This window comes from Microtus pennsylvanicus, chromosome 7 (genome assembly GCF_037038515.1).
Source record: "Microtus pennsylvanicus isolate mMicPen1 chromosome 7, mMicPen1.hap1, whole genome shotgun sequence".
Lineage (NCBI taxonomy): Eukaryota > Metazoa > Chordata > Mammalia > Rodentia > Cricetidae > Microtus > Microtus pennsylvanicus.
Genome location: NC_134585.1, coordinates 119916834 through 119943734, shown reverse-complemented (window position 1 = coordinate 119943734; position 26901 = coordinate 119916834). Strand labels below are relative to the sequence as shown.

Genomic DNA, 26901 nt, shown 5'->3' with positions numbered 1-26901 from the left:
AGGCACGTGCTCCAGGAATCCAACACGGAGAAAAGTACACCTGACCTAGCGTGGAGATTACAGTCCATCCCCCGCCGCCCCCCACACACATACACACATCATCACACACACACATCCACCGCACCCCCACCACACACACACATACACATCACACACACATCCACCCCACCCCCACCACACACACATACACACATCCACCCCACCCCCAACACACACACATCCACCCAACACACACATCCACCCCACCCCCACAACACACACATACACACATCCACTCCACCCCCAACACACATACACACGTTCTACACACACACATCCACCCCCACAGACACACACATGCTGCCCGTTCTCTTCACTCTTCCCCTTCTTGCTGTTCTGTTATCTGTTCTAGTCTGGTCAAAAGTCACGAAGACCTGGGTTCAAATCTCAGCTCAATCACGAATTGCCCTTGTGAAGTCCCTGGCAAGTCTTCTCTATTCTGAGCAACAATGGATTCATGATTCTGAATAATCACACTTTCCTGCAGAGGCTATCATACGCATTTGTGAAAACCACAATCCCGATTTACCTACAAGGCCTGGCAAAAGACTCAGCACACAGTAGGGAATCAATAAATGCTAATTCCCTTTCACCTAGCCATTTCTCCTCAAGACGCCAGACCCTGGTGCACTGCTCTCTCCCTGAGTCCCCTCCTAGTGCCAGGACACTCTGCCAGCCACTCCTTTCCCCTGCCTGCTGACGGGCCAGGTGCTCCCTCCCTCTTCCCTCCTCCCTCCCCTGGGCCCTGCTCCCTGCCCTCCTGGGCAGCCAGGGCAGCAAGGACGGCACCAAGGGAGCTACCCCATGGACAGGGCCCCACAGAGACACCACCGAACATCTCGGGGTAAGAGACCCCAAAGTCCTGCGGGCAGGTGGAAGGGACCACCAGGAGGCTCAGAGCAGAGGAGGGATGGGAAGAGACAGGGAAGGAATTGGGGAAGAGAGTCGCATTGGCAGAGGAGAGGAGAAAGGGGGGATAGGACAAATCTTCATAGCAAAGGAAACAGAAAGAAGGGTTCAGGTTCCTGCAGGAGGAGACTTGGGAAGATAGAGAAGGCAAGAAGGAAGAGCCAGGTTGGAGTGGGGTCAGGAGGGAGGAGCTGTGTTAGGGAGGCTAGATTCAGAGGAAAGATGGGAATGAGGCTGGCTCCCAGGTATGAGCAGGCCCCTCCCTGTCACAGGACCCTGAGCAGTACTGACTCAGGGGGCAGCCGGCTCCAGTGAAGTACCCTTCACTGTAAGGGGGGAGGGGGGCCTGAGGGCAGGGCAGGTGCGGAGGGGAGGGGGTGAGGTACGATTTCCAGCTGCTCCAGCCCAGCAGCCCCACACTTTCCTCCCAACCTGTTCGGGCGTTTTATCTCTGCAGAGTGTGAGGCACCTGTGGAGCACAGGAGGGAGGAACCCCACCGTGCTTGTCAGCTGGCAGTCTAGGGAGAGTGAGTGACAGCTTCCAGCTTCCAGGGCCACCTAGAGAAGGTCCCTGTGGCCAACACAGGGAGTGCCCCATGCCTCCCTCCCCCTCCCCCATACAAGACTGTCCAGAAATGCAAAGCCAAAGGCTTGACAGGGGTGCAGACCTTCCCCTCCCCCACCCCAGGGAGCCAGGCCACTGGGCCCCATTGACCACTGGGGCAACGAAAAGTAGGAAGCCTGGCTGCAGGGGGCACCTCCTGGCAGAGAGTCAGTCTTGGTCCACAGAAGGCAAAAAGTAACAGAACTGAGTCAAAGGTTAGGGACATTACAGGCAGGGCTAATGGGCTTTCTGGAACAAAAGACTGGCCATGGGCACTGTGTGGATATAGGAATGGGATGGAGGTCTGGCAATATTTTTTAAAAAGCCTCTTTGCCAATGACTCCCTCTCTAGGTGTTTCCCAAATAATGGCTGCATGCATGAATGAACCTGTAACTCTGCAGTAGCCAAGGCTATCCCCCCAATCAGCTGTTCCCTGTTTGTAGAAACAGCATTTCTACAAACCTCTATAAACCACCCTGGGTCTCCTACTGCCTGATTTCCACCCAGACCTGGACGCAAAGAAGAACAGCCAGGAAAGGGGCTCTTTCCTCTGCTGGCTTGTAGACCAGTGAAGCCCAGAGGTGGCCGGAGAGAGCCTGTTACTCTTCAACCACCCAGTCCCACACCTCTGCAACTCCTTCATGTTGTCTAGCACAGCCAAGCAACCAAAAGATTGCATTCCCACAGGCATTTAAGTCTGGGTGCAGAATATTTGTGTACTTCAACTGCGCCAGATGCTAGAGGTTCTGGGTGTCCCCAAAATACCAAGCTGATCAAGACAGATAGTGGCTCTGCTTCAAGACGGCCTTACAATGAAGAAGGGCCCATGGCACACCTAGGGCAGCTGGCTCTTACGTCAAGTGCCAGGAAACAACGCACGTTGCTGACTGAATAAACCCCAAGGCAGGAGAGGGCATGGCAGCTGCTGCAGAGGAAGAGAGACGTCTGAGACCCAGCTAGATGAAGGGGTGGGAGGAAGGCAGAGTGGCATGGGGAAGTCCTGGAGGCTGAGAGGAGCTGGGCACTTTCAGGACCTGGAAAAGAGCCAGCGTGGCCAAAGGGCAAAGACATGGCATTGCTAAGGGGGCCCAGCTTCTCCTCAAAGGCCAGGCAGTACTAGGGGAAAAAATGGGGCAGGGTGGGAACCAGAAACTGGGGAAGCCCGTGGCTCACCGCCTTGTCAACTGCTGACTGACCCTTCCTTTTCTTCTCTTAACAGAACTTCTGGCTGCAAAGAAGACTCATACTTGTGAGTAAGGGTTTGAGCCAAGAAGGTGGTACTGGGCATGGTGAAACAGTTCAGAAGGCTTGAGTGAGAGAAAGGCCCAGGTCTGAACAGAAGTGAAAGAGGCAGGCGAGACTACAAGACCCAAGAGACAAAGGCCAAAGGAAAAGACCTATGGGCCAAGATAGCAAGGAACAAAAAAAGAAGCCCAAAGAGTGTCAAGTAACAAGCAATGTAAAGAAAAGGGGAACCGTGAAAGAGGAGGGCAGTGTGCTGGACAGAGGCGCAGGTCGCTGGGCCAGGGCAGGGAGGAGGTTTAAGGTCGCCCCAGCCTCGGAACTCAGCAGCCACAATGGGAGGCCTAGGAGCGTGCCCAAGGCTTTGTGGTGGCAGAGCCAGGTTTGGTGTGTTCATCTCTGTGGTTAACACATTCTGAGGTGTGAGCAAGCCTGGATCGAGACTCTGCAGAACTAGAGAGCAGGCTGTCTGGCCTCTGTAAGAAAGAATGGTCGGGGGCACTGTTTCTTGGGTGTCCTGAAATCCTGAGACTGAAGTCTATGAGCAGGAGCCTGTCCAGAAGGACACCCCAATGGATACTGGCGAGTAAGCATCTTCTCTAGGGCCATTTCAGCACCCCAAGTCCAGCCACAGAGAGACAGGCTATTCCAACACCAAGGGCAGCCACTCTTCCAAATCCTGCCCAGCAACCTGGGAGCACTCTAGAAAAGACTTACACAAGTGTGGTCGTTACAGAAGTGTGGTGTCCTCATCAGAGGAGGGACCCTCCACACCTCCAGAACATGCTCTTTGTTTGTCCCCCAGTTCCTCTCACTGCCAAAGCCATCTGCGGCCTTGTGTTCCAGCATCCCTCCTCCCTGACCTAGGATGCTCCATCTTCCTGGGGGGTCGGGGCTGCTTGGCTCAGCATAATCCTGATCAGCTTCCTGAGCCACTCACTAGCCACAGGGCCCCACGGAAACGCTGAGCAGCGCCCTGGGAGGAAAGCGAGTGAGAATGACTAAGGCTAGCTGGGGGAGGGGATCGGGGACCACACGGGGGTGGGGGGCTTTTGGAGCAGTGGGAACTAGGAAAGGCCAAGCCAAGCCTCCAGCCCTGGCTTCTGTCTTTGAGTCCCCACTATGAATATCCCCATGAGGATCCAGGCTGTCCATCCTCACCAACCCAAAGCGCAGCTCCTAAGCTAGCAGAGAGAGGCTTGTATTAATTGAAGAGCTGGGGGTCCCAGCAAGATTGAAGCTCTCTCAAGGGGGTTGGTCCAGATGTTGAGATCTACTCCCAGACCCCAGGTCAAGAAAATAAAAATGATTCCCCCAATGAAATAACCTCAAAAAAAAGGGTCTAGGATGAGAAACTTAGGGGGCACACACAGACCAAGAGGGAGTCTAGCAACTAAGGGGTCAGAAGAAGAACCTTCAAGGCTGATGTACCCCACAGAGCAGACTGGAAAATGAAGGGACCCATCAGTAACAAACCTCACATCAGCAAAACCTACAGAGAAACTCAAGTGCCAGAGCCAGGCCAGCCTGAGACATACTCAAAAGCAAACTTGAACCAGAAACACCCCCATGTTCCTCAGTGGATCTGAAGTCACTCTGCCTGTCCACTCTACCACTCTCGACCTGCGTGGCCTTGAGCGGGTTATTTAACCTCTCTGTGTCCCCCCCTCACTTGCCTTTGAAATGGTAGCCGTCACACAAAGTATGTTTGGGGATTACATAATCCACCCAGAACTGAGTCAATTCCCCCCACTCTGAGTTAAGCATATTGTTAAGAGGATGAAGATGGTGGCACTCTCTGTGTTCCAGTCTAGCAGTCTTGCTCCTAAAGGTCCTTTCTGAAGGGCCAATCCATCATACAGTCTTGGGTATTTGCCTAATGGTACTGCCACTGTCATATCCTCAGCCCGTCATGTGGAGGTGGTGGGTGGGTGTGCTGAGGGTCAGTAGTCTCCTGATTACACTGCACTGGGCATGGCTGTTGACAGTCCACAGGGTCTCAGTGCCACGTGACACTACCCAAGACAGATATTCTGTGACTTACCTCTGGGACATCCCTACCCCTGGTGTCACCTGGTGAAGAGGGCCTGGGGTACTCAGGAAGAGGGGATTTCGAGCCTGGCCTCAGCCCATGAGCTCCACGAAGCTCCCCAGCTAGAACTGCCCTGGCGAGTGGAAACAGCTTTTACCACCACTGTGGCTGTGGTTTTGGAATTTTCCAACGCCCCCTGTGATTGGCCGCCCCGCCCCTCACACCCTGTCCCAGACCCAGATTGGCCACGTGGGGTGCCTGTCATCATACACAGTGCACCTCTGGGGGCTGGGGGGCTGTCACTTGGCCACCTGTGTGGTGCAGAGCTTAAACACCCCCTGCCCAGAAACACTGCGGAGAGCTTTGTTGAGATCTGCGGGCTGAGGCACCTCTGAGAGGGCTTCACCCCACCTCCACTGCCAGCTGTGTCTGTTCTGGTCTACTCTACTGAGGAGGACAGGGAGCCAAGACCGGAGAGCCTAGGCTCAGTCATGAGAAGTAAGTGAATGGGGCCACCTGGCCACGGGGAAGCCTGGGTCCTACTGAATAGGAGGGTTGTCTTGGAAACTGCCTCCTTGGCAGGGTGTGTCCCAGTCAAGGTCAGGATGTGCTGAGGGGTGATTGGAGTCCCCAGGGAGTTTCTCTCCCTAGGCAGCTTCCTTGGCAGCAGTGGTAAATGAGTTGTTGAGGAGTTCCTGCCATAACTTCTGGGAAGACTGAGCATGCCCAGAGTGTCTGGGGCCCCTTGATTCACAAGAGAGACCAAGACCAAAGGAGGGAGTGCATCACCCAAGAGCTCAGTGTCGGAACCTGGGAGCTGGTGGAGGTTGGTAGTCATTGAGACTCAACTTAATTCCTAGCTCTTCCTGGTGAAGAGTTTCTTTTTGTGCCTCCAAACACAGGCGCTGCTGTGCCCTGAAGCGGGAGTCACAGTAAACTGAGGTCAGCAGGCAGTGGGGAGTCAGAAATTACCATCAGGCCTCAGAAACGCCAATCTGCCTGACTGCCCACACACACACACACACACACACACACACAGACACTGGACATGAAGGCTAAGTACAATTCAGCCAGGGAGTGTGTGCTCTGTGTGTGCTTGTGTGTGTTTGTATGCACTTGCATGTGCCTCCAGCTACAGTAGAGATGGAAGCAGAAAGCTCCTGGTCTCTCTCCCATCCCTGTTTGGAACCACGGGCTGACAGCTGCTGGGCAGATGTCTGGGGCCCATTTGTCTTCCAGCCAAGCAGTTTGGGCAGTGAGACCACCCTCCACGTTCACGTAAGGGAAGCCAGAAGACCTCTCAGAGTCCAGGGTAAATGAGGAAAAGGGAAGCCAGTGGCCTTGAGGCCATAACCTGAGGACTCAGGCAGCCCCAACTTCAGCCTGGGGTCTTTCCACAAGCCACAGAAAGGAGGCCATTCTGGGTCTTGGAAAGACCCAGGGACTGAAAGTCTAGTGAGCAGGTTCCAGCTCACCTGAGGCAAGCCACTGGGCTCCGGTCTCCAGCCACAAAACCAACTTCACAGTGAAGCCGAACGTAGAGAGTCTCCCAGTTCTAAGAGCTCAGGACCAAAGAGACCCCTTGTCCCCAAAAGAGGCACCCTAAGGGTAAAAGAGAATCTATCCCCCCCCCCCCATGGTATACAAGGAAAACAGATCGAGTTGATATCACTACTTGCATGTGCAGGGTGGGACTACAGTTGGGGGCTGGAGCCTTGGTGAGACAGGAGGACTTGGAGAGTCCTAACAACAGGAGTAGAAGCTGCAGGTTTCATTCTGGCTTCTTCCCCTCAACTGCAAAAGCTGGCAGAGCGGACCTCAAAGAGACAGCCCCAACATGCCAGATGGGCCCTGGGATGTCATGTTTCTGCATACTTCATGCCCAAGCTGGGGACAGAAGTCCCCAACAGTGGCTGAGAGAGACACTTGGGCAACTCTGCATCACACACACACACACACGGACACACACACACATGCACAATCACACAAATATACCTAAGCTTTCTGACCCTATGGAGTGCCAATTACCACCAGCTTGGGAAAGTCAGAGAAGAGAGGCCTTGGGACCATCACACACCAAAGAGTAAGGTCAGAGAAACGAGGAGCAGAAGGAACCCAGGAAATGAGTGATGGATTAAAGATCAGGTTGGCTGATATCCAGGTGGAGGAATATCAGGATTGCCATAGAGTAAGATGTCCAGAGACCACTGGGCACAGGTTATAAGGTACAGACACGAGGGAGGTGGTAAAGAAACTGGAGGGTGTCTCATAACCAAACAGATCCACTGCCACCACCACCAGCCAGGGGTGAATAGCCTAGCTCCTTACTGTTAGGAGCTGGTCACTGTGGAGTGAGTAATCAGGAGGTCTAAGCGGGAGGTCACATGTCTGTCACCTTCCTTGAATCCAGTCATGATAATGCAGAGCTGTGGGTCATAAAGAACTCCAAGTCCCCAACGCGCATGCGTGCGTGCGTGCGGGCGTATGTGCGTGTGGGTGTGTGTGTGTGTGTGTGTGGTGTGAATAACAGGTGCCACAGAGTGCGTGTGGTGGGCATAGGACAACGTTTGGTAGTTGATTCCTTCCCCTAAAGTTCTGGGGATCGAACTCACGTCGTCGGACTTTTGTGGCTAATGCTTTTACCCACTGAGCCATCTCATGGCTCTGTTTGGTTTTATGAGTTTGTGTGCTTGTTTGTGACCAAGTCTCATAGCTCAGGTTGGTCTTGGGACCAACACCATATAGCTGAGGATGACCGTGAACTTCTGACCTGCCTACCTCTGTTTTCCAAGTGCTAGGATTATAGGGGTATCCTGTGAGCCTTGCTCCTTCCTCATACCGTTCCTGCACCCTTCTCCTTTCCTAGCCCAAATCCCACCTGCCTCAGGCTCAAGACTGGAAAGAACTCCCATCTGCCCCATCACAACGAAAATGTGTATCAACTGTTGTCCCTACCTGGGGCTCACTCACTCCTCCCCTGTTCTGTGCTGCTGACTCAAAGCAACAGGGCCAGGGACTTTCCCCCAGCTGAGTGCTCTCTAAGGAAGACAGCCTGGGGTCTCACTCCTGTCCCCATGAATATTTCCTGAGGTCTAATTTCACTCCTGCTAGTGTGACAACAAGGCCTCTTCCCTGAGACTTCAAGGCTCAAAGAACGGAGATAGGAGATTTCTATTTGGGGGCAGAACAGTAATAAAGAGGGGTGTGGGTGCCCCAGCCAAATGCTTCTGGGTCTGCTGCCTCCCAGAGGCAGCAGAGGTGCCCAGGGGAAGAGCTACTGCCCAGGAGACAGGGGGAGATACTGAGTATGGTTCCCAGTCCTCAGAGCTTCCTCCTGGTGATTCATCCCCTCCCCCATTCGCGGCTTGTTTTCTTTGAGTTCTTTTATTTCCCCTCCTTTCTCCTGTCCCAGACTGTGGGGGTGGCGGGGGCAGCAAGAAGGGGTTTCGAGTGGCTGGCTAGCTTTCATGGCTTTGCAAAAACCCGTCTCTCCCTCGCCCACCTGAGTCTTAGCGTCACTAGTTTTTCAGTTCTGGGATCAGGTATGTCAGTAAAAAATTCTCATGAGGGCTTGCCCGGGCTGGGGGTATGCCCACCAGGTAGATCAGTGGTTCCTGGCCCTGTGGTGGCAACCACCACCTTGGTTTCCAGCAGAAACTAGAGGAACTGAGAGCTAAGAAAGGAGGGAGGCTGATGACAGGCTGCGGTACACAGGGGACCGCTGGCTGGAGCTGTGGTCTCCGTGGAGAGAGAGAAGGGGCCTAAGCGAAGAGAAGCATTCCTCTTTCTCACCCAGCCATTCATTCATTTCTGCAAAGAAAGGTCCAACAAGAAATAACCTGATTCATACCCTAAATGAGCTGTGGACTTCCAGAGGCGCTGGGCCATGAGCTCTGTCCGGGTGCACAAGCTTTCTGACTTTGGTTCTAAAGAAGCAGATAAAGGGTACAGGAGCCAGCCAAGACCACTGATGAAAGTTGGGCCCAGGGAATGGTCTCATCCATCCATCCATCCATCCATTCATCCATTCATCCATCCATTCATCCATCCATCCATCCATCCATTCATCCATCCATCCATCCATTAATCTATCCATCCATCCTCTATCTATCCTCTATCTATCTATCTATCTATCTATCTATCTATCTATCTATCTATCTATCATCTATCTCTCTACCTCTCTATTTTTATACCAGGCATGAGTCCTTGCTCCTCACCTACCCCATCATCACCCTCATTTCACACTTGTTCACCTTGCAGCCAGTGACCTTGGTCCATCCCCCTCTCCTGGTATACTTGGGCATCTCATCCTCCAAGCGGATACAGCTTAATGATTGAGGACTCTGTCTCCAGTTACCAAGACCCAACTGTAAACTCCTTGATTGCCCTTTGCCTGTATAGGCTTGGTCTGGTCACTCCTATTCCTTGGTGGGGTTTTTTTTGTTGTTGTTGTTTTTTTTTTTTTTTTTTTTGGTTTTCCGAGACAGGGTTTATCTGTGGCTTTGGAGCCTGTCCTGGAACTAGCTCTGTAGACCAGGCTGGTCTCGAACTCACAGAGATCTGCCTGCCTCTGCCTCCTGAGTGCTGGGATTAAAGGCGTGCGCCACCACCGCCCAGCTATTCCTTGGTTTTTTGAGCTGTAGTTGGGGACACTATTAGTAGACCCTGCTTTACAGAATTGTTGTGACCACTAAAAGTATACGTAAAGAATCCCAAGGACGGTGTGGTGGTTCAGCCACTAGAGAATCTTGCCGTGAGATCTTGGCAGCTGGAGTTCAGTCTCTAGAAGCCACGCGAAGGTGAAAGGAAAGAACCAACACCACAGAGCTGTCCTCTGACGGCCAGGTGTAAGTTGTAGCATGTGTGCCCACATGTATAGGTAGCGTGCACGCATGCAGTGTAGTAATCCATGAAGACGTTTTGAAAAGAAAGTGAGTGTGATGGTTCGCATCTATAGCCCCAGTACTCAGGAGGGTGGAAGGGGAATCCTGCATTCCAGGCCAGCCTGAGCACACAGTGAAACCCCGCCTAGATGGGAGAGGAAAGCAGTGAGGCTGCTCAAGGGATAAAGGGTCTTGCTGCCAAGTCTGATAACCTGAGTTCAGCCCCCAGGCCCCACATGGCGGAAGGAAAGCACCAACCCCTATAAGCTCTCCTCTGACCTCCACACATTCACTGTGGCGTGTGGCCCATGTTCATGCACAACCGATAAATAAATGTAATAATCATTTTAAAAGGGGGACTGGAGGGATGGCTCAGAGGTTAAGAGCACAGGCTGCTCTTCCAGAGGTCCTGAGTTCAATCCCCAGCACCCCATGGTGGCTCACAACCATCTGTAATTTAATCTGATTCCCTCTTCTGGTATGTAGACCAAACACTGTACAAATAATAAATAAATAATTTTTAAAAATAATAAAATAATTTTTTAAAAAACAAGTCTAGGAAAATAGACCAGTTCATAAAGTGCTTGTTTTACATGCATGACACCTTGGGTACTGTCCCCAGCACCGCACACACACACACACACACACACACAAGCACACACAAGCCTGGCATACACTAAGAATTCCGATAGTGCTTACGTCTTTCGTTATTATTCCTCCTTACTCAGTATCAATTGGACAACAGGAAGAGAAGAACAGAAAAGAGAACCGTAGCATGCCTCTGCCTGAACCATTCCTTCCCTGCAACTGGGGCTTCTGGAGTGAGAACCCCCTGGGTTGCAGCCCCTCTCTGTTCCTACCACTTCCTCTCTGTGGCTAGGCACCTGGTCAGGACCCAGGGCCCAGCTCTGGATGAAGTCAGAAAGCACTATCAGTGAATCTTGCAGCTGTGAGCAGGGTGAGATTAGAGGAGGTGGGAGGCAGAGGTCCTTGCCTCTGCCTTGTTTCTCCTTATAAGAGGTTCTAAGATGCTCCCTGGGGGGTGCTCCCTGGGGGTGCTCCCAGGGCTAAAGCAGTCTAAAGGAGAGTCACCTTTGCTTTCCAGGGCTGCATCATAATTATAGTTCTCACATTACCTTAGTAGGGCAGACACAGGGGAAAACCTGGTGAATTGGCCTGTATAAAGAATGGGCTTGGGAAGATCATCAAACTGACCTTGACCCCTTGGGAAGAACAGCCTCCAAGGGAACCTAAATCTTGCTGTTTCAAGTATAGTATGAAGGCAAAGAAGCAACCACCCAGCAGCTTGTTAAAGTACAGACTCTCCTGAGCCCCGCCTCGGGCTGCTTGAACAAAGATGCACTTTTGTTTCGTGTACGGGCTATAGCACTCAGAACATCACGAATACGAGGCTAGTTCACTACAGAGTTCCATCTGCAGCCCAGTCCCACATTTCAACAGGACCTCTAGGCTGCTCGGTCATCACTAGCCTGCACCAGCCATTTTCGCTTTTGTGAGAATGGAACTCAGAGGGTTTTGTTGTCATTTTTGAAACAGGGTCCCAAACTAAACCCCAGGCTGGCCTAAAAGGCATGGTAACCCTCCTGCCCCAGCCTCTCTGACAGCTGAGGTTTCCCAACTTGAAGGTTTTCATTTGATAACCTTCAGGAGAAGGGTGCAATAAGAAGCAGCCGGTAATACACAGAAAGCCTAAGAAAACAGCTAAGCGGTGTTTGGTTGCGGTGAGAGCCATGGTGCAGGAGCTGGCCTGCAGGTTCCTGACCTTTGATTGGCTCCAGTTCCTGGCACCACTGGGCCCTGAGATGGTAAGTTCCTGGCAGACTAGACTCCCAGGCAACAGTTTGAGTAATCTTGTGATTACTCAGCTCCCCCTCCCCAAACTGGGTTCCCATGGCTTGCTGTTCAGAGACTGGCTCACCCTGTGAGTCTTAAAGGGTTAGTTGTTAGTTGTGGAAGGTGTTTCTCAGCTCCTCCCACCAGCTCCCTACCAGCCCTTCCCCTCCTTCCTTCCCCAGATCACACACACACACACACACACACCCCACGCACGCACACACAATGCTGGTACTTTTTTTGATATTTAAGTGTTTAGGGTAGATGGTACTGAAAGGAGGGGAGGTACAGGGGAAGGAGTACCAGAGAAAGACCAGAAGCCTGGTCATGTGGAGGGTTTGGCACAGGGCTAGGACACAACAGGGGTTTCCCTCTCTTTCTGTTGTCTCTCCACTGCTATAACTGACTATTTTTCCCCCAGTCTTGAACCTCGCAGTCCTTCTAGCTCTTTTGGCTAGAGGGTCTCACACAGAGAGCTCTGACTCTATGTGCTTGTCTCACTGTGGACCACTGCCTTGAGGAAGACAGAAGAGGGGATGGGCTAGTAGCGGGGGTCCAGGACTCCCACAGCTCCCAAATCTCCCTTAACCATCCAAATCTCTGAAGACAGGCAGGGTCTTAGTCACACTGTGGTAAGTAAGGTTCCTAGATTAGGACCAACAGTGGGTCAGGTATGGGACAGGGAGGTGTGACCGGGGTCATCCATGCGGTCAGTGCACACACGCACACGGATGTGGCTCTTGGAGAAGGGAAGAGGTAGGGAGGACTGTGGTTGCCTGCTGGGCCAGGGCCTGAGTTCCCACTGTGGCTTGGCCTAATCTCCCTACCACTTGCTTTTCTAGGTGACCTATGTTGGTTTCCCCCCCTCTCTGGTCTTAGGGCCACTAAAGAAAGACATACCACAGTACATAGAGGAGAAGGTGTTGGGCGGGAGCAAAGCCTGTGGGCCAGAGTGCTTCGGCCAGCCTGCCATGCCCATGGACTTGCTTTATATCAGACAGCAATAACCAGCAACCGTTCTGCCCCTCCACGGTGTCCCCTAGAACTGTACGACCTACATGACAGGCCATGTTACTTTCGCCCTCACTTGCTGCCAAGGGAACCGAGTCTGAGAGTGCTGTTAGTGACTGGAAGTGTGTGCCCCCACACTTTCCACCCCTCTTCCAGGCACCCAGGTTCCCTCCTGCTCTCTCTTTCCCCCCAAGCATTAAAACCAGCTTGTAACTTACAGGAAACAATCTGAAAAGTGAGCTTTGCCGTCTGGTGGCCGCAGCTTACTGTGCAGTTGGCGGGTGGCAAGTTTGTCTAGGGGTGGGACAAAGAACTGAGTCAGACACTCATGTGGCCCTTTCAGCTGCTTAATCTGACCCAGCTCTCGGCTGGTTTGAGAAGATCATGATTTAAGGATGATGGAATATTTTGGGAAGTGGTGGGCACATCACGGTCTACCTCCTTCTCTCGCATCAGCAGGCCTATGTGTGGTTTTGTTTTTTGAAACGAGTCTTGCATAGTCCAGGCTACCCTGGAACTCACTGTCTATCCAAGGATAATTTAGAGCTCCTGATCCTCTGGGCCTCCATCTCTTAAGTGCTGGGATTACAGGGATGTGCAACACCACCCGATTAGCAGGCTCACACGTGATCAAGCACCAGGCCCAGGCTATGAGTTCACATAGGGGTGAATTTGTTCCCTGTAAGGTCCTCCCTCTGTCCATAGAGTGGGGGATGTGTCACAGACGAGAAGGGGCTTTACTGTAGACCATTTTTCTGGCCTGCTCCAGCTCTAGCCTCTCCATTTGGGGAAAACCAGAGATCACCAACTCACCCACCCACTGAGTTCTTAGCTTCTGGAAATATCTGGAATGGCTGGGGCTCCAAGCTTCACCCAGTTGCTGTCCCTTCTCTCCCCATCCCCCCCAAAAGTTGCAGATTGAATGTGGGCTTCATGTATGTTGCTATACCACAGAGTTAAGTCCCAGCCTTTCTAGCTCTTTGGTTTGGTTTGGTCTGTTTTTGTTTGTTTGTTTGTTTGTTTGTTTTTCCAGACAGGGTTTCTCTGTGTAACAGCCCTGGAAGTCCTGGAACTCCCTTTGTAGACCAGGCTGGCCTTGAACTCACAAAGATCCCCTTGCCTCTGCCTCCCTAGTGCTGGTATTAAAGGTGTGTGCCCCCACACTGGAAGACAGCCTCTTGATGTCCTTTAAAATGCTGCAGAAAACTGTAGGCACAGGCAGTGACAGGGCAAAGGAAATCCGCCTGGGAGGAGCAGCCACGCAGAGGGTGACCAGCAGAGCTTAGAATGACTTCGGTGGGAGGGAAAACTTGGCTTTTTGGTTTGGTTTGGGTTTTGGGTTTTGTTTGTTTTTGGTTTCTCAAAACAGGGCTTCTCTCTCTCTCTCTCTCTCTCTCTCTCTCTCTCCTGATTTTTCAAAACAGTGTTTCTCTGTGTAGTCTTGGCTGTCCTGGAACTAGCTCTGTAGACCAGGTTGGCCTCAAACTCAAAAGATCTGTTTCCTCTGCCTCCCAAATGCCAGCGTGCACCACCATCACCTGGGAAAAAAACTTGGGTTTTAGTGTCCAGTAAGCAACATCTGCCTAACAAATGTGCACATGTGCACTGGTACAGAGTGTTTGGATCTACAGGTCACGTACACTTTCCTTTCCTTTCTTTTCTTTTCTTTTTTCTTTCTTTCTTTTTTTCTTGAGATAAGGTCTCACTATGTAGCCAAGGCTACCCTGGATCTTGATATGTAGACCAGGCTGGCCTTGAACTCACAAAGCTCCCCCTGCCTCTGCCTCCCTAGTGCTGGAATCTAAGGCATTTGCCATCACGACCAACAAGCCACAGATGCTTTTCATCTGTGTACACACACAAGTGTGCCTTCAAACATGTCAACACATGTGAACAGTTCAGGAGGGTGGGATTGTAGACATGCCACTCAAGCAAACTAGCTGTGTGAGCCTGAGCAAACTAGTTGTTCATCTGTGAAGGGAACGGGTGGATGAGGTGCTTTTAATCTCAGCCAGTTTTAACAGTCATGGTCTGTGCTCACACAGATGGACACAGATGCATTCCTTCATCCTCTTACATGCTTGTATACCAAATACTACATCATGTTGGTTCTGGGGCCAACAGCCTGGAAACCTTATTTGGGCTCTTGGACAATCAGTAAAGCTGGGTTGAGCTTCTCCAGGCTCCATCCCTGCTTCTTCCTAGTCTCTCTGTACCCCCACTGCATTGGTCCCCCTCAGTTCCTGTTCCTGTGTGGCCTTCCCTCTCTTCCAAGAGTGACTGACATCTCTGTCTAGTGCCCAGTGACTGGTGTACCTCATCTTCCTGCTATGCCCCATCCTCTGTTCATGGGAGTGAAACCTCAGAAGAGGGAGTGGGCACAAAGGCAGCCCCTTGGGCGGGAAGCAGGTGTTACAAAGCTGTAAGGACTCCTCTGGCTCTCTACAGGATGGGGGTGGGGGACACTGGGGATATTCAACTTGAAGGGATAAGCAGGTGGCCTCTTTGCAGCTGCTTACCGCCTCAGTAAAAGCTTATACAACTCCCAGATGCTTTGTGAACAAAACCCAGCCTCCTCAGACCCTTTGCTTTTAGCACTTCGCTTCCCCTTCTCTAATGCAAGAGGGCATGGTGGGGCTCCCTGGAGAAATGGGGAAGCACCAGACACCTGCGTCAGTACCCCAGGCTCATGGTAGTGGAATCCAGAAAAATATCCCGGGCTAACATCTCTCTCCCTCTCTCCCAGCACAAATTGAAGTAATACCTTGCAAGATCTGTGGGGATAAGTCATCTGGGATCCACTACGGGGTCATCACCTGTGAGGGGTGCAAGGTGAGTCGCAGGCAGCGGTCTGCAGATGCACACTTGGTGAGGGTCCTGAACGTGAGGAAGCAAGAGGACCTTGTCTTGGTGTGAGAAAGTGACCACAGCGTCAATCACAACTCTACAGTCGGGGTTGTGGGACCTTTGGTGGGTTTCTAGATGTGGAAAGTCATGAGGCTGAGGCCGGTGCACGGGAGTTAGAGGTCCCAGGACCACCTTGACCTTGACCTGGATGAGATAAGCAACCTCTGTTCCCCAGGGCTTCTTTCGCCGCAGCCAACAGTGCAATGTGGCCTACTCCTGCACCCGTCAGCAGAACTGCCCCATTGACCGCACCAGCCGCAACCGATGCCAACACTGCCGCCTGCAGAAGTGCCTGGCTCTGGGCATGTCCCGAGATGGTGAGGATGCAGCGGGGGGGGGGGGGGGGGCAAGAGTCCCTGCACTCTTCAGAGGCATCCTTGTCAGACAGAGTTGGCTTGCGAAAACATCCTGCCTGGGGTCTCTCACTGTTCTTCCACCCTTAGCCCTTTGTCCCATCTTTTTGAACATCCTCGAGGCTCTTCAGAGTCTCAGCTCCAGGCTCTGCACCAGAAACCCTTTACCAGTGGCCTATCACTCGTGTCTCTTCTTCCTCTAATGAATTCTCTTCGTTCTGCCCTCTCCTAGCCTAGTTCCCATCCACTTTCTACGTTGTCGTCTCTTGCCCTGTCACCTGAGTTTAGCTCCAGCTCCCTCCTGAACCCTGTGACTGGGAACACCATCAGAGTTAGCCTGAGAATGACCCAGAAGGTGGGAGTGGAGTGTGGTGTTCCTAGGGTCTTATCCACCCTCCTCACCCACCATCCTCACCGCAGAAGGAGCCCTGGGTGGAGGGGGGGGGTGGCATGAGGTGAGGAGGAGCTAGAAGGAACATGTCAGCACTTTTCAGTGCTCAAAATAACAAAGCGAAAGGAAACATGCAGGGGTGCAGAGGGGCAGGCGGGGCCAAGGGCTATGCCCCCACACCTGGGAGGGGTTGGGGGAGCGAAAAGGCAGGAAAGAGAGAGAGAAGAGGATGTTCAGAAGAAGCCGCGGAGCCTGGGTTGGGCTGTGGTGAGTATCTAGGTCACCAGGGAGCCTGCAGGCCTGACCACAGGGAGACCTGTGTTCACAGCCCTTCTCTTCCTCCAGCCCTCCCAGACAGGCATGCTGACCCCAATACAGCCTGAGGCCCCCTATTCAACCCCCACCTCAGCCCCAGTCTCCAGAGACCAGAATCCCAAGCCCAAGCTCATTGCTGGGTTTCTGTCACTATGAGCATTTAGTTTAGGGCTCAAATGATTTTCCTAGGGAAATGGAAATGCCAGTGGGGCAGATCCTAACTGGAACAGAACCAGTTGTGGGAGGAGCCTGGAGCCTAAGCTCCCAAAGAGAAAGTTCACAGACTGGCGGGAGAATTGACTTAGGGTCCAATTTGTGTGCCTGTTGACCCTGCCCTGTACTGTGTTCCCCTGCCTGCCACCTGTACTGATTCTGAACCTTCTTCAGCTGTTAAGTTTGGCCGAATGTCCAAGAAGCAGAGGGACAGTCTCCATGCAGAAGTGCAGAAACAGCTGCAGCAGCAGCAACAGCAACAACAGGAACAAGTGGCCAAGACTCCTCCAGCAGAGGGCCATGGAGCAGATACCCTTACATATACTTTGGGGCTCCCAGATGGACAGCTACCACTGGGCGCCTCACCTGACCTGCCTGAGGCCTCTGCTTGTCCCCCTGGCCTCCTGAGAGCCTCAGGCTCTGGGCCCCCATATTCCAACAACTTGGCCAAAACAGAGGTCCAAGGAGCCTCCTGCCACCTTGAGTATAGCCCAGAGCAAGGCAAAGCTGAAGGCAGAAACAGCGTCTACAGCACAGACAGCCAGCTTACTTCTGGAAGACGTGGACATCATTTCGAGGAAGCCAGGCATCCCAAGCTTGGGGAACCAGAACAGGGTCCAGACAGCCACTGCAGTCCCAGTTTCTGCAGCGCCCCAGAGGCACCGTACGCCTCTCTGACAGACATAGGTGAGCATCGGGGAAGGGAAATGGGCGGTAAAGATGAGGGAAGAACTTCCCCTAGCGCCCTTGTAACCAAACATTAGTCCTAAGGAACTGGGGGATTCTGGACCAAGAGTCAAGGGAGGAGCTAGAGCAGGTGGACCAGGGAGAGCCTCTTCGTGAGAGTCGGGGTGGGAACTGGCTGAGATCTAGCCGTGCCTTCCTCTTCCGGCCCCCAGAGTACCTGGTACAGAATGTCTGCAAGTCCTACCGAGAGACATGCCAGCTGCGGCTGGAGGACCTGATACGGCAACGCACCAACCTCTTCTCCAGGGAGGAGGTGACCAGCTACCAGAGGAAGGTGAGGGCAGGAGACACGAGGGAAGGGAGGGCATCACCCCCACCACCACTGGGAGAGCCCAGAGATGGCTACTTGCACAGGTATGGGAGCAGTAGAGTATCACAGACAGGCTGGCCCACAGGTGTGTCCTCTATTCCCTAGCAGCTAAATGAGAGGGTTTCCCTAGCTCCTGCTTATGGAAAATTTACCCAGCTAGCAACCCGCCTCCTCTTCCATCCAGACCTTGCCACACTGCCTTCCGTGCTCCACCAGCAACTGACACTAATAAGTACCTAAGGGCCATTTATTGAATAGCCTTCCTTCTAGTCAGTGTAACAGAAGCTTTGATAAAGGACGTCCAACCTGTAGCTGTGAGCTGCATGTGTCCAAAGATAGTGATTAATGTGGTCCAATGCACAATCATCAGGGGTTTTTGTTTGCTTGGGTTTTTTTTTTTGTCTTTGTTTTTGTTTTTTGTTTTTTTCTGAGTCAAGATTTTTCTGAGTAGCCCTGGCTGTCCTGGAACTCACTTTGTAGACCAGACTGGTCTTGAACTCCGCCTGCTTCTACCTCCCGAGTGCTAGGACTAAAGGTGTGTGCCATACCTGGCTTTAAAAAAACATGAGATTTTTAAAAACTTGATTCCCAGGTGTGAACTTTGTAGCTAGCCATATCATATCGCTGTGCCAAAGGTTAGACATACCAGGGAGATCATCCTCAGCCCTTCTGTCAGCTGGCCTCTGAGAATAGTGTTTACACTAAGGTAGAGGCGCTCAGGGTCACAAAGAGATAGAACCAGTCAAGCTCCAATCCGAGGGCTCTCCAGTATCTGCTGTCCCTTCTGCGCCACTCTGACAATACCAGGTCACCTCCTCTGTCCCTGCAGTCCATGTGGGAGATGTGGGAGCGTTGTGCCCACCACCTCACTGAGGCCATTCAGTATGTGGTGGAGTTTGCCAAGCGGCTCTCGGGCTTCATGGAGCTCTGCCAGAATGACCAGATCATACTACTGAAAGCAGGTGCCCAGGGATGGGCGGGCGCAGGGATGGGGGGAGAGTATGGGCTGGGGATGGAAGCAGAATGAGCCTGGGAGATGAAGCCAGGGGTGGCCAAAAAAAAAAACAAACCAGATACTGGAGAATCAGTTCTGGCTTTCCTGGCTTTGCGTGACTCTGCCCTCCCACCACCCCCCTTCCAGGAGCGATGGAAGTCGTGCTCGTGAGGATGTGCAGGGCCTACAACGCTGACAACCACACAGTCTTCTTTGAAGGCAAATATGGCGGCGTGGAGCTGTTCCGAGCCTTGGGTGAGGGGCAGGGGGAAATGAGAAGTTCCTGACGCCAGTCCTCTCTAAAGCCCCTCTACAGGGCTGAGGCTCCCTCTGCTCTAAATGCCCAAAGGGTGGTGCCCTTGAGAACCAGCTTCCATGCTTACTCTCTCTCCATCTCCACCCCGGCAGGCTGCAGCGAGCTCATCAGTTCCATATTCGACTTTTCCCACTTCCTCAGTGCCTTGCGTTTCTCTGAGGATGAGATTGCCCTCTACACAGCCCTGGTTCTCATCAATGCCAGTGAGTGTGGCTGGGCCCGGGGGAAAACACTCTGGTGGCTAGGACACAGCAGTGAGTGGAAAGCCTAGGCCTTTGGGTGTGGCTATCCAGAAAACCTAGGAAAGTGGGCCTGCCGCTCTGTGCTTGTTAAATAGCAGTGCAGTCTTCCAGTTCTGCCAACGGCCTCAAACCAGGAGCAAAACTTTATAGATGACTTCAGGATATTTGAGGAAACAAAGCCAGAGGTCTCTTAGGAGTTGAAAGAGAGCAACTTTAGAGGCCTTGGTGGCCACCTGGACAACTTCAGGAGGTCAGCTGAGCCACTCTCGTAGGAATGGGAAAGCTCCCTTCCAACATTTTACCTCCGTGACAGAAACCTAGTGCCTGACATTGAGCAGGTGAAAGAGCGGGTTACCAGGGAAGAGGTAGCTTGGAGTTGGAAGACTAACAGTCCCCACCCATTTCATCACCAAAGGTTCCCTAGTAGTTAACTAGACAGGCCCAGCGTCTCATCTCTGCTGCTATCAAACCAACACATACACACAGGCACAAACGCGCACACACACGCACTCACCTGGGAGGGCCTCTCCAAAAAGATACGTGACACCATTTTGCTGGGCAGGACTGTGTGTGATTTTTCTGTTTCACTCTGGTCCCATCCCCTCCTTCAGACCGGCCTGGGCTCCAAGAGAAAAGGAGAGTGGAGCATCTGCAATACAGTCTGGAGCTGGCCTTCCATCATCATCTCTGCAAGACCCATCGCCAAGGCCTCCTAGCCAAGGTAGGAAAGGTCCCTAGGAGAGAAGAGACCAGACCCAGTGCCAGTTCTGTGCCCTCGGGGCCAGGGTCTTCAGGAGCAGAGGAGGGAGTGCTGAGGTGCTGTGTTAAGGCAGAGTTTGCAATAGCAGCGGGACTGTGGGAACAACTGGTTCCAGGTGCAAAGAGGCGGAAAGTTAGCGTGGAGTTGTGAGAGACCTCCAGGGAACAATTGGGTTTAATATAGCCCACATTTCCCCAGCACCTGCTTACACAGAGCCACAGAGCACTGTGGAAAGATACAGAGATGCTGCCTCACTAAGGTATTTCAGTCGGGTATAAAGAGATGCCATGCCTTCTGAAATAACTCTAATATGAAGTAGAATGTGTGGTATTTCATAATGAGATTAAAAAGTGCTTTTGATGATAGGTCTCTTACCCTTAAGGCAACCCAGTTATAAATAGGCAGGTGTTAAAATCTTCCTGTAACAATAAAGTGATTTCAGTGGCTTATATTAATTGATAACACGAATCTTAACCGCAGTGCTTTTTCGACGATTTCCCTGGAGCCCCTAATTCAATATTATAAAAACTCTTGAAAGCACAGCATTGGTGGTGTGTGCCTGTAAAGCAGCACTCACGAGGACCAAGGAAGCAAGAGAAACAGGAATTCAAGGTCATCCTCAGTTATAAAGAGTTTGAGGCCTGCCTGGACTACATGAAACTCCCCTGTAAAAATGGGAGAACTTCTGGAAAAAATTATAGTGTGTACAGGAGTTTAAAACAATTCAAGAGACTGGTGAGATGGCCTGATGGATAAAGACACTTGCCACAAAGCCTATGATGGCCTGAGTTTGATCCCTGGGACCCACATGATGAAAACGAAATTCTTAATGCCTGCAAGTTGATCTCTGACACACATAAATGAAAAATGTAAAACTTCTCCACAACATGAGGGTAAAGCGAGTAGAACCTAAGTACTACCTTAAAAAGGCGAATCAAGCATGAAAGATACAGGTTTGAACAAACATCCATGAGGACAGAGCAGGGATCTAGGTTTAGGAACGGAGGTGAATGGAACTCTAAGGAGGTCAAATAGTATGTAGAGGGAGGATGGGTCATGGCACGTATTTCCGTGCGTGCGTGTGTGTGTGTGTGACCATGTGCACGTGGTACCCATGCGGAAGAGGATGTGTATGTATGCCTGTAGAGATAACCTCGGCTGGCCTCCTCGTTGGTGCCACCTATGGTTTTCATTCATTCATTCATTCATTCATTTACTTATTCAGTTACTCATTTTGAGGCAGGGTCTCTCACTGGCCTACTCTGTGGTTGACCTAGGACTGCTGAGAGGCCCCAGAGATCTGCTGTCTCTTTCTCTCAAATGTGGAGATTACAAGCATGAACTACCTTGCCCATCTTTCTTTTCCCCCCTTTCTTTTTCTTTCTCTTTTCCTTTTTGTTTTTTTTTTAAAGATTTATTTATTTACTATGTGTACAGCATTCCTTCCATGTGTGCCCGCATGCCAGAAGGGGGCGCCAGGTCCCAGGTCTCATTATAGATGGTTGTGAGCCACCATGTGGTTACTGGGAATTGAACTCAGGACCTCTGAAAGAGCAGTTAGTGCTCTTAACCACTGAGCCATCTCTCCAGCCCTGTTTTTTTGTTTTTGTGTTTGTTTGTTTCACAACAAGTTTTTCTGCATTGCCCTGGCTGCCCTGGAACTTGCTTCATAGACCAGGCTGGCCTCAAACTCACAGATCAGCCCTCCTCAGCCTCCCCAGTACTGGGATTAAAGAAGTGTACCTCCACACCCAGCTTTCGCCCGGTTTCCTTTCTGTGGGTTCTGGAAACTTTCAGGTCCTCATGCTCGAAGGCCTGCACTTTATTGACTGAGCTGTCTCCCCAGCTCTCATGGTACTTTTCGGTAAATGTGAGGCCAGAAGCTGGGGTAGACTGGAGAGAACAGAAGGTAGGCTTGAAAACTGTGAGGAACAGGAACTGCGACGACTCTCAGTGCCAAGGAAAAGTGAAGGTTTTGCTTCTAGGCAATGGGGAGCCCCGACAACTAGAGCCATGCATGGGGAGCCCCTACAACTAGAGCCATGCAATGGGGAGCCCCAACAACTAGAACCATGCAATGGGGAGCCCCGACAACTAGAACCATGCAATGGGGAGCCCCGACGACTAGAACCATGCAATGGGGAGCCCCGACAACTAGAGCCATGCATGGGGAGCCCCGACGACTAAAGCTCCAACAACTAGAACCATGCAATGGGGAGCCCCAGTGACTGGAGCCATGCCGTATTCAGATCTGTCATTAGGAAATTTACTTTGTAAAGGACCCACCTATGTAGTCATTCTCTTAGGCCCTAGTGGCACACGATCGTGCTAGTGCTGAGATACAGAAGTTATCCAAACAATCTCTCCCTAAGAAATGTAACCTCCAATCTACAGCAAAATAGACCTAAAGAAGAGACTGGGCCTAGGAAAGCCATTGGAATGCAAATGTGGTTGAATCCACTTTGGTGTGTTTTGTATTTTTTTTTTTTTTTTTTTTGGTTTTTCCAGACAGGGTTTCTCTGTGGTTTTGGAGCCTGTCCTGGAACTAGCTCTTGTAGACCAGGCTGGTCTCGAACTCACAGAGATCCGCCTGCCTCTGCCTCCCAAGTGCTGGGATTAAAGGCGTGCGCCACCACCACCCGGCTTTTGTATTATTTTTTGAGACAGGGTCTCACGTAGCCAAGGTTGGTCTTAAACTAATGATCCTCCTACGTCCACATTCACAAGTGCTAAGATCACAGGCATGTACCACCACGCCCAGAAGGATCACTTTAAAAACACATCATGGGCTGGAGAGATGGCTCAGCGGTTAAGAGCATTGCCTGCTCTTCCAAAGGTCCTGAGTTCAGTTTCCAGCAACCACATGGTGGCTCACAACCATCTGTAATGAGGTCTGGTGCCCTCTTCTGGCCTGCAGGGATACACGCAGACAGAATAGTGTATGCATAATAAATAAATAGATAAATATTGAATAAAAAAATAAAAACACATCACACAGCCGGGAAGTGGTGGCACACGCCTTTAATCCCAGCACTCGGGAGGCAGAGGCAGGGGGATCTCGGTGAGTTTGAGGCCAGCAAGCTAGCTCCAGGACAGGCTCCAAAGATACAGAGAAACCCTGTCTTGAAAAACAAAACAAAACAACAACAAAAAAGCCAGGCAGTGGTGGTGCACATCTTTAATCCCAGCACTTGGGAGGCAGAGGCAGGTGGATCTCTGAGTTCGAAGCCAGCCTAGTCTACAAGAGCTAGTTCCAGGACAGACACCAAAGCTACAGAGAAACCCTGTCTCAAAATACAAAAAAAAAAAAAAAAAAATTCACACATTCCAGCTATCAGCCACCACTAGACTATTAAACTCCTAACTCAACTTCCCACCCTACCTTTGTCTGCCATGTCAGAGCCACAGAACACTCACTCAGTATCCACGCTGGCCCCTTTAAGGAGGCAAGACCATCACCGGCCTCTTTTGCTTCCTACCCCCCTGTGTTGCCAAAAATTCAACTCTAGAGTCTGTGTTATGGTCAAAGGGACCATCACGTCACCCCTACTTTCTTCCTACCTGACTTTGTACCACTCTTTGGGCTCCCATACTCTGACCACACTTTCTTTGCTAGTCCTTCAGCAGACCATGGCTGGTCCCATCTCTCGGGGCATTCGTACCTGCCGCTGTCTCCTGTAGGATTCCCTCTGAGTTTCCAAATGTTTTTCTTCAAGCCTTCATTCAGGAAAGGTTTTTCCCTAAACGATTACCCAACAGGAGAAGGACTCCATCCCTCATCCTGCTTCAATACTAATAAATACAGCTGTATGCTGTAAATACAGCGGTATTCCTGTAGATACAGGAATATGTTCTAAGAACACAGCTCCACATTGTGGGGGACCACAGGATGAACTCACAAAAACACACAGCTACACTGCCTCTACCCCTGTAGCCCTACAGAACCACTGTAGTTAAAGGTTCATAACTCCTCAAAAAGTTGTTAGGCAGCATATAGCTGTATTTAGGGATCCCCGGATGCTGTATAGAGCTTATAAAACTACAGTTTCTATTCACTGATGTTACATCGGAGCTCCTGACAGTGCTCCATCTAAATTTGTCAAGTTTCTCAACAAATATCTTTTGAATGAATAAAAGAAATTACTGTAGTAACCCAGGCAAACTCAAAAGCACTAAAACACAAAAAGATAATAAATTCGAGCTATGTGGGGGAGTCACCCGCTGCTTTCCTCTGGCCGGCACTTTTCTAGGGAGTTAAGCAAGAAGGGGAGATGGCAATAAAGAGGTGGTTTTAGGTCTCGCTTGGTTGTGCTGGAAGTTGCATAGGAATGATGGTGTCTCGGCCTTTCTCGCTGCCTCTGTCCCAGGGGCTTCTATGCCTTCCTTCGGGGGTTGACTGACTAGACTGATTTATGTTTGCTATGTTGGGTACCTGCTTCAAAACTCTGTTTAGTTCAAACAAGCAGTTGTCGGGCATTTGTGCCAGCATTGTTATAGGAACGGAAGAGACCTAGTGGGGACAGACAGATGGACCTAAGTAAATGTGGAGCAGAAGGCAGACAGATTGATCCTTTCCCACAGTGTGGCAAGTACTACACAGAAGGAAGCCTGAGGAAGAAGGGCTTTATCCCAGCAAGGGATGGGGGGGCAGGGAAGCAAGGTGGTCTCAGAGGAGATAACACTTGAAGCAAAGGAGATTTAGGAAGGTATTCCAAATGAGAAAAATAAGCCGGGTGGTGGTGGCACACGCCTTTAATCCCAGCACTTGGGAGGCAGAGGCAGGCAGATCTCTGTGAGTTCGAGATCATCCTGGCCTACAAGAGGTAGTTCCAGGACAGGCTCCAAAGCTACAGAGAAAACCATCTCAAAAAACCAAAAAAAAAAAAAAAAACAAAAAAGGAAATAATATGAACCAAGGCAAAGAGCCATGTATGCCATCAGCCCAGCATGGCCTTGCTAAGCCAGGCACGGTGCTGAGGGTGCAGATATGACTTTCAAAACCTAATCCAGATGCATGTACATCTAACCAGTGAGACCAGCTGCTGGGGTGGAAGGAGCAGCAGGGAGGGGTACCCAGTTCAACAACAGCAGGAAGACATTTTTGCTCTGGCAAACCCTGACTCTCAATCCCTCCTAACCCATCTCCAGCTGCCACCCAAAGGGAAACTCCGGAGCCTGTGCAGCCAACACGTGGAGAAGCTGCAGCTCTTCCAGCGCCTCCACCCCATCGTAGTCCAAGCTGCCTTCCCTCCTCTCTACAAGGAGCTCTTCAGCGCTGACTTTGAGCCCCCGAGGGGCTAACCAAGAGACCCCAGGACAGACAACTGTCTGCTTCCTTCAGCAGACAGATGGCCCTGTCTCCCTGGACTCCGTTCCCTCAGCCTCCCCCTTCTTGCACTCTCTGGGGGGTGGTCTCCCTAGGAGTGAGCAAATGCTAAGCCTGGTTTTCTGCCCCCAGGCTTGCCTGGCAGAAAAACAGTAGCAGATGACCGTGAAAAGGCTTGTTATGTTTGATTTCCCAGAAGTTCCACCCTGGCTTCCGGAAGGTGTGGGGTAGATGGGACATAGAGGCCTGTAGGATGACCAAGTCAAACGAACAGGGGGATAAATCCAGACACCCAGGATGAAGAGAACTCAATTCTGAGCTTGAAAGCTAACATAGTCCTTTGAATACCTCATTGTACTTCCCCTTGGACTCCAGCTGGAGGAGATGGATCTAGCTCAGACTGGTGGTGGCAAGCAGCCAGAAAGACGTGTATATAACAAGTATCCAGATCCTTGAGATTTTTCTGCCTTCCTCCTTCTTAGTCCAGTAAAGAAGTCGTTCGCCACCCTGCCCCTTTTCTGGGACCTGGATATGTAAAGAGTAATGATGGGGTAGAAATGAGGGGCCAGGATACCGGGTGTGGAGAGAGGCCACAGTGGAAGCCGAGAGTATCGTTGACAGAATTAGAATGCGAACCTCTGTGTGCACTTTGAAAGTCGGCTTTGTTAGCACACTCTAACCAGAGACACATACACACACACAGATGGAGCACAGAGCGACTCTGCCTGAAGTGACACACCTTTGTAGACACTTTTCCAATGGTACAATCTCTCCCTTGAGGTCACAGCTCAGAGAGGCTGGGAGGTGAGGGGTCTTAGGTCTACAGGATGTCAGAGCATACTTTCCCAGCTCCAGCTGTCTTCTGCCCCAAGAGCGATCCCTAAGAGAAGCAGAGGATTGGACGCTGATCAGCCAGAGACACCCAAGGACCTGCCGGCACTGGGAGGATGCCCTTGCCCTCAGCCTCTATCCTGCTCTCTCTCTGAGGAAAGAGGGCAATGCTGTCCCCTGCTCTGTGCCTGTGGGCCGCTGACTCCAGCATGGGGGGATGACTAGGAACAGGGCAGGGACCTGTTTCTCTTCCACAATCTTGCTCAGAAGTTCTCTCAGCTTTGTAAAGCTGCCTACTCTCCTAGGAGGTGGAAGCAGCAGCAGAGAGGGAGGGAGATTTTTTTTTTCCTCTCAGGGAAGGGTTTAACTAGATAAGCATAAAACCCTACTTGTGCATTCTTTATAAAATTATTTTAAAGGCTGGAATTTGTATGTGTGTTTGTGTGTGTGTGCACGCGCGCATGTGTGCACACTTGTGCAAAGGTGCAGGGCACATGAGTTGGGTGGTGGGAGACCTAAATGCGACTACCCAGGATACACACTTGCTCTGAAGTCTTGTTGCCGTGTCAAGTCAGTAATCCATCTGTTTTATAGGAATTTTAGCCCCCCAGATTCTTCCCC

At 51.4% G+C, this 26901-nt stretch overlaps 1 protein-coding gene across 2 annotated transcripts; it reads left to right on the top strand.

The window, feature by feature from the left end:
* The first annotated feature begins 785 nt into the window (after nucleotides 1–785).
* Nucleotides 786–26706, top strand: Rorc (RAR related orphan receptor C). Of its 2 annotated transcripts, none has more exons than XM_075978251.1 (11): nucleotides 786–883; nucleotides 2773–2802; nucleotides 15322–15407; nucleotides 15658–15799; nucleotides 16929–17441; nucleotides 17654–17775; nucleotides 18641–18773; nucleotides 18953–19024; nucleotides 19214–19324; nucleotides 19975–20084; nucleotides 25272–26706. In XM_075978251.1, exons 1-11 carry the CDS (start codon nucleotides 844–846, stop codon nucleotides 25422–25424), a joined length of 1512 nt encoding a protein of 503 aa, XP_075834366.1. In that variant the 5' UTR covers nucleotides 786–843; the 3' UTR covers nucleotides 25425–26706. The 2 variants fall into 2 exon arrangements, with proteins under 2 accessions (XP_075834366.1, XP_075834365.1); XM_075978250.1 differs by having other exon boundaries at nucleotides 787–883; nucleotides 18953–19060.
* The last annotated feature ends 195 nt before the right edge of the window (nucleotides 26707–26901 follow it).

Excerpts from the sequence above, each read along its gene's own strand:
- Rorc (XM_075978250.1), top strand. The coding sequence starts at position 844 with ATGGACAGGGCCCCACAGAGACACCACCGAACATCTCGGG. Across the intron at positions 884-2,772 it reads ACACCACCGAACATCTCGGG|AACTTCTGGCTGCAAAGAAG; the intron begins GTAAGAGACCCC and ends TTCTCTTAACAG. Across the intron at positions 19,061-19,213 it reads GGAGCTGTTCCGAGCCTTGG|GCTGCAGCGAGCTCATCAGT; the intron begins GTGAGGGGCAGG and ends CCACCCCGGCAG.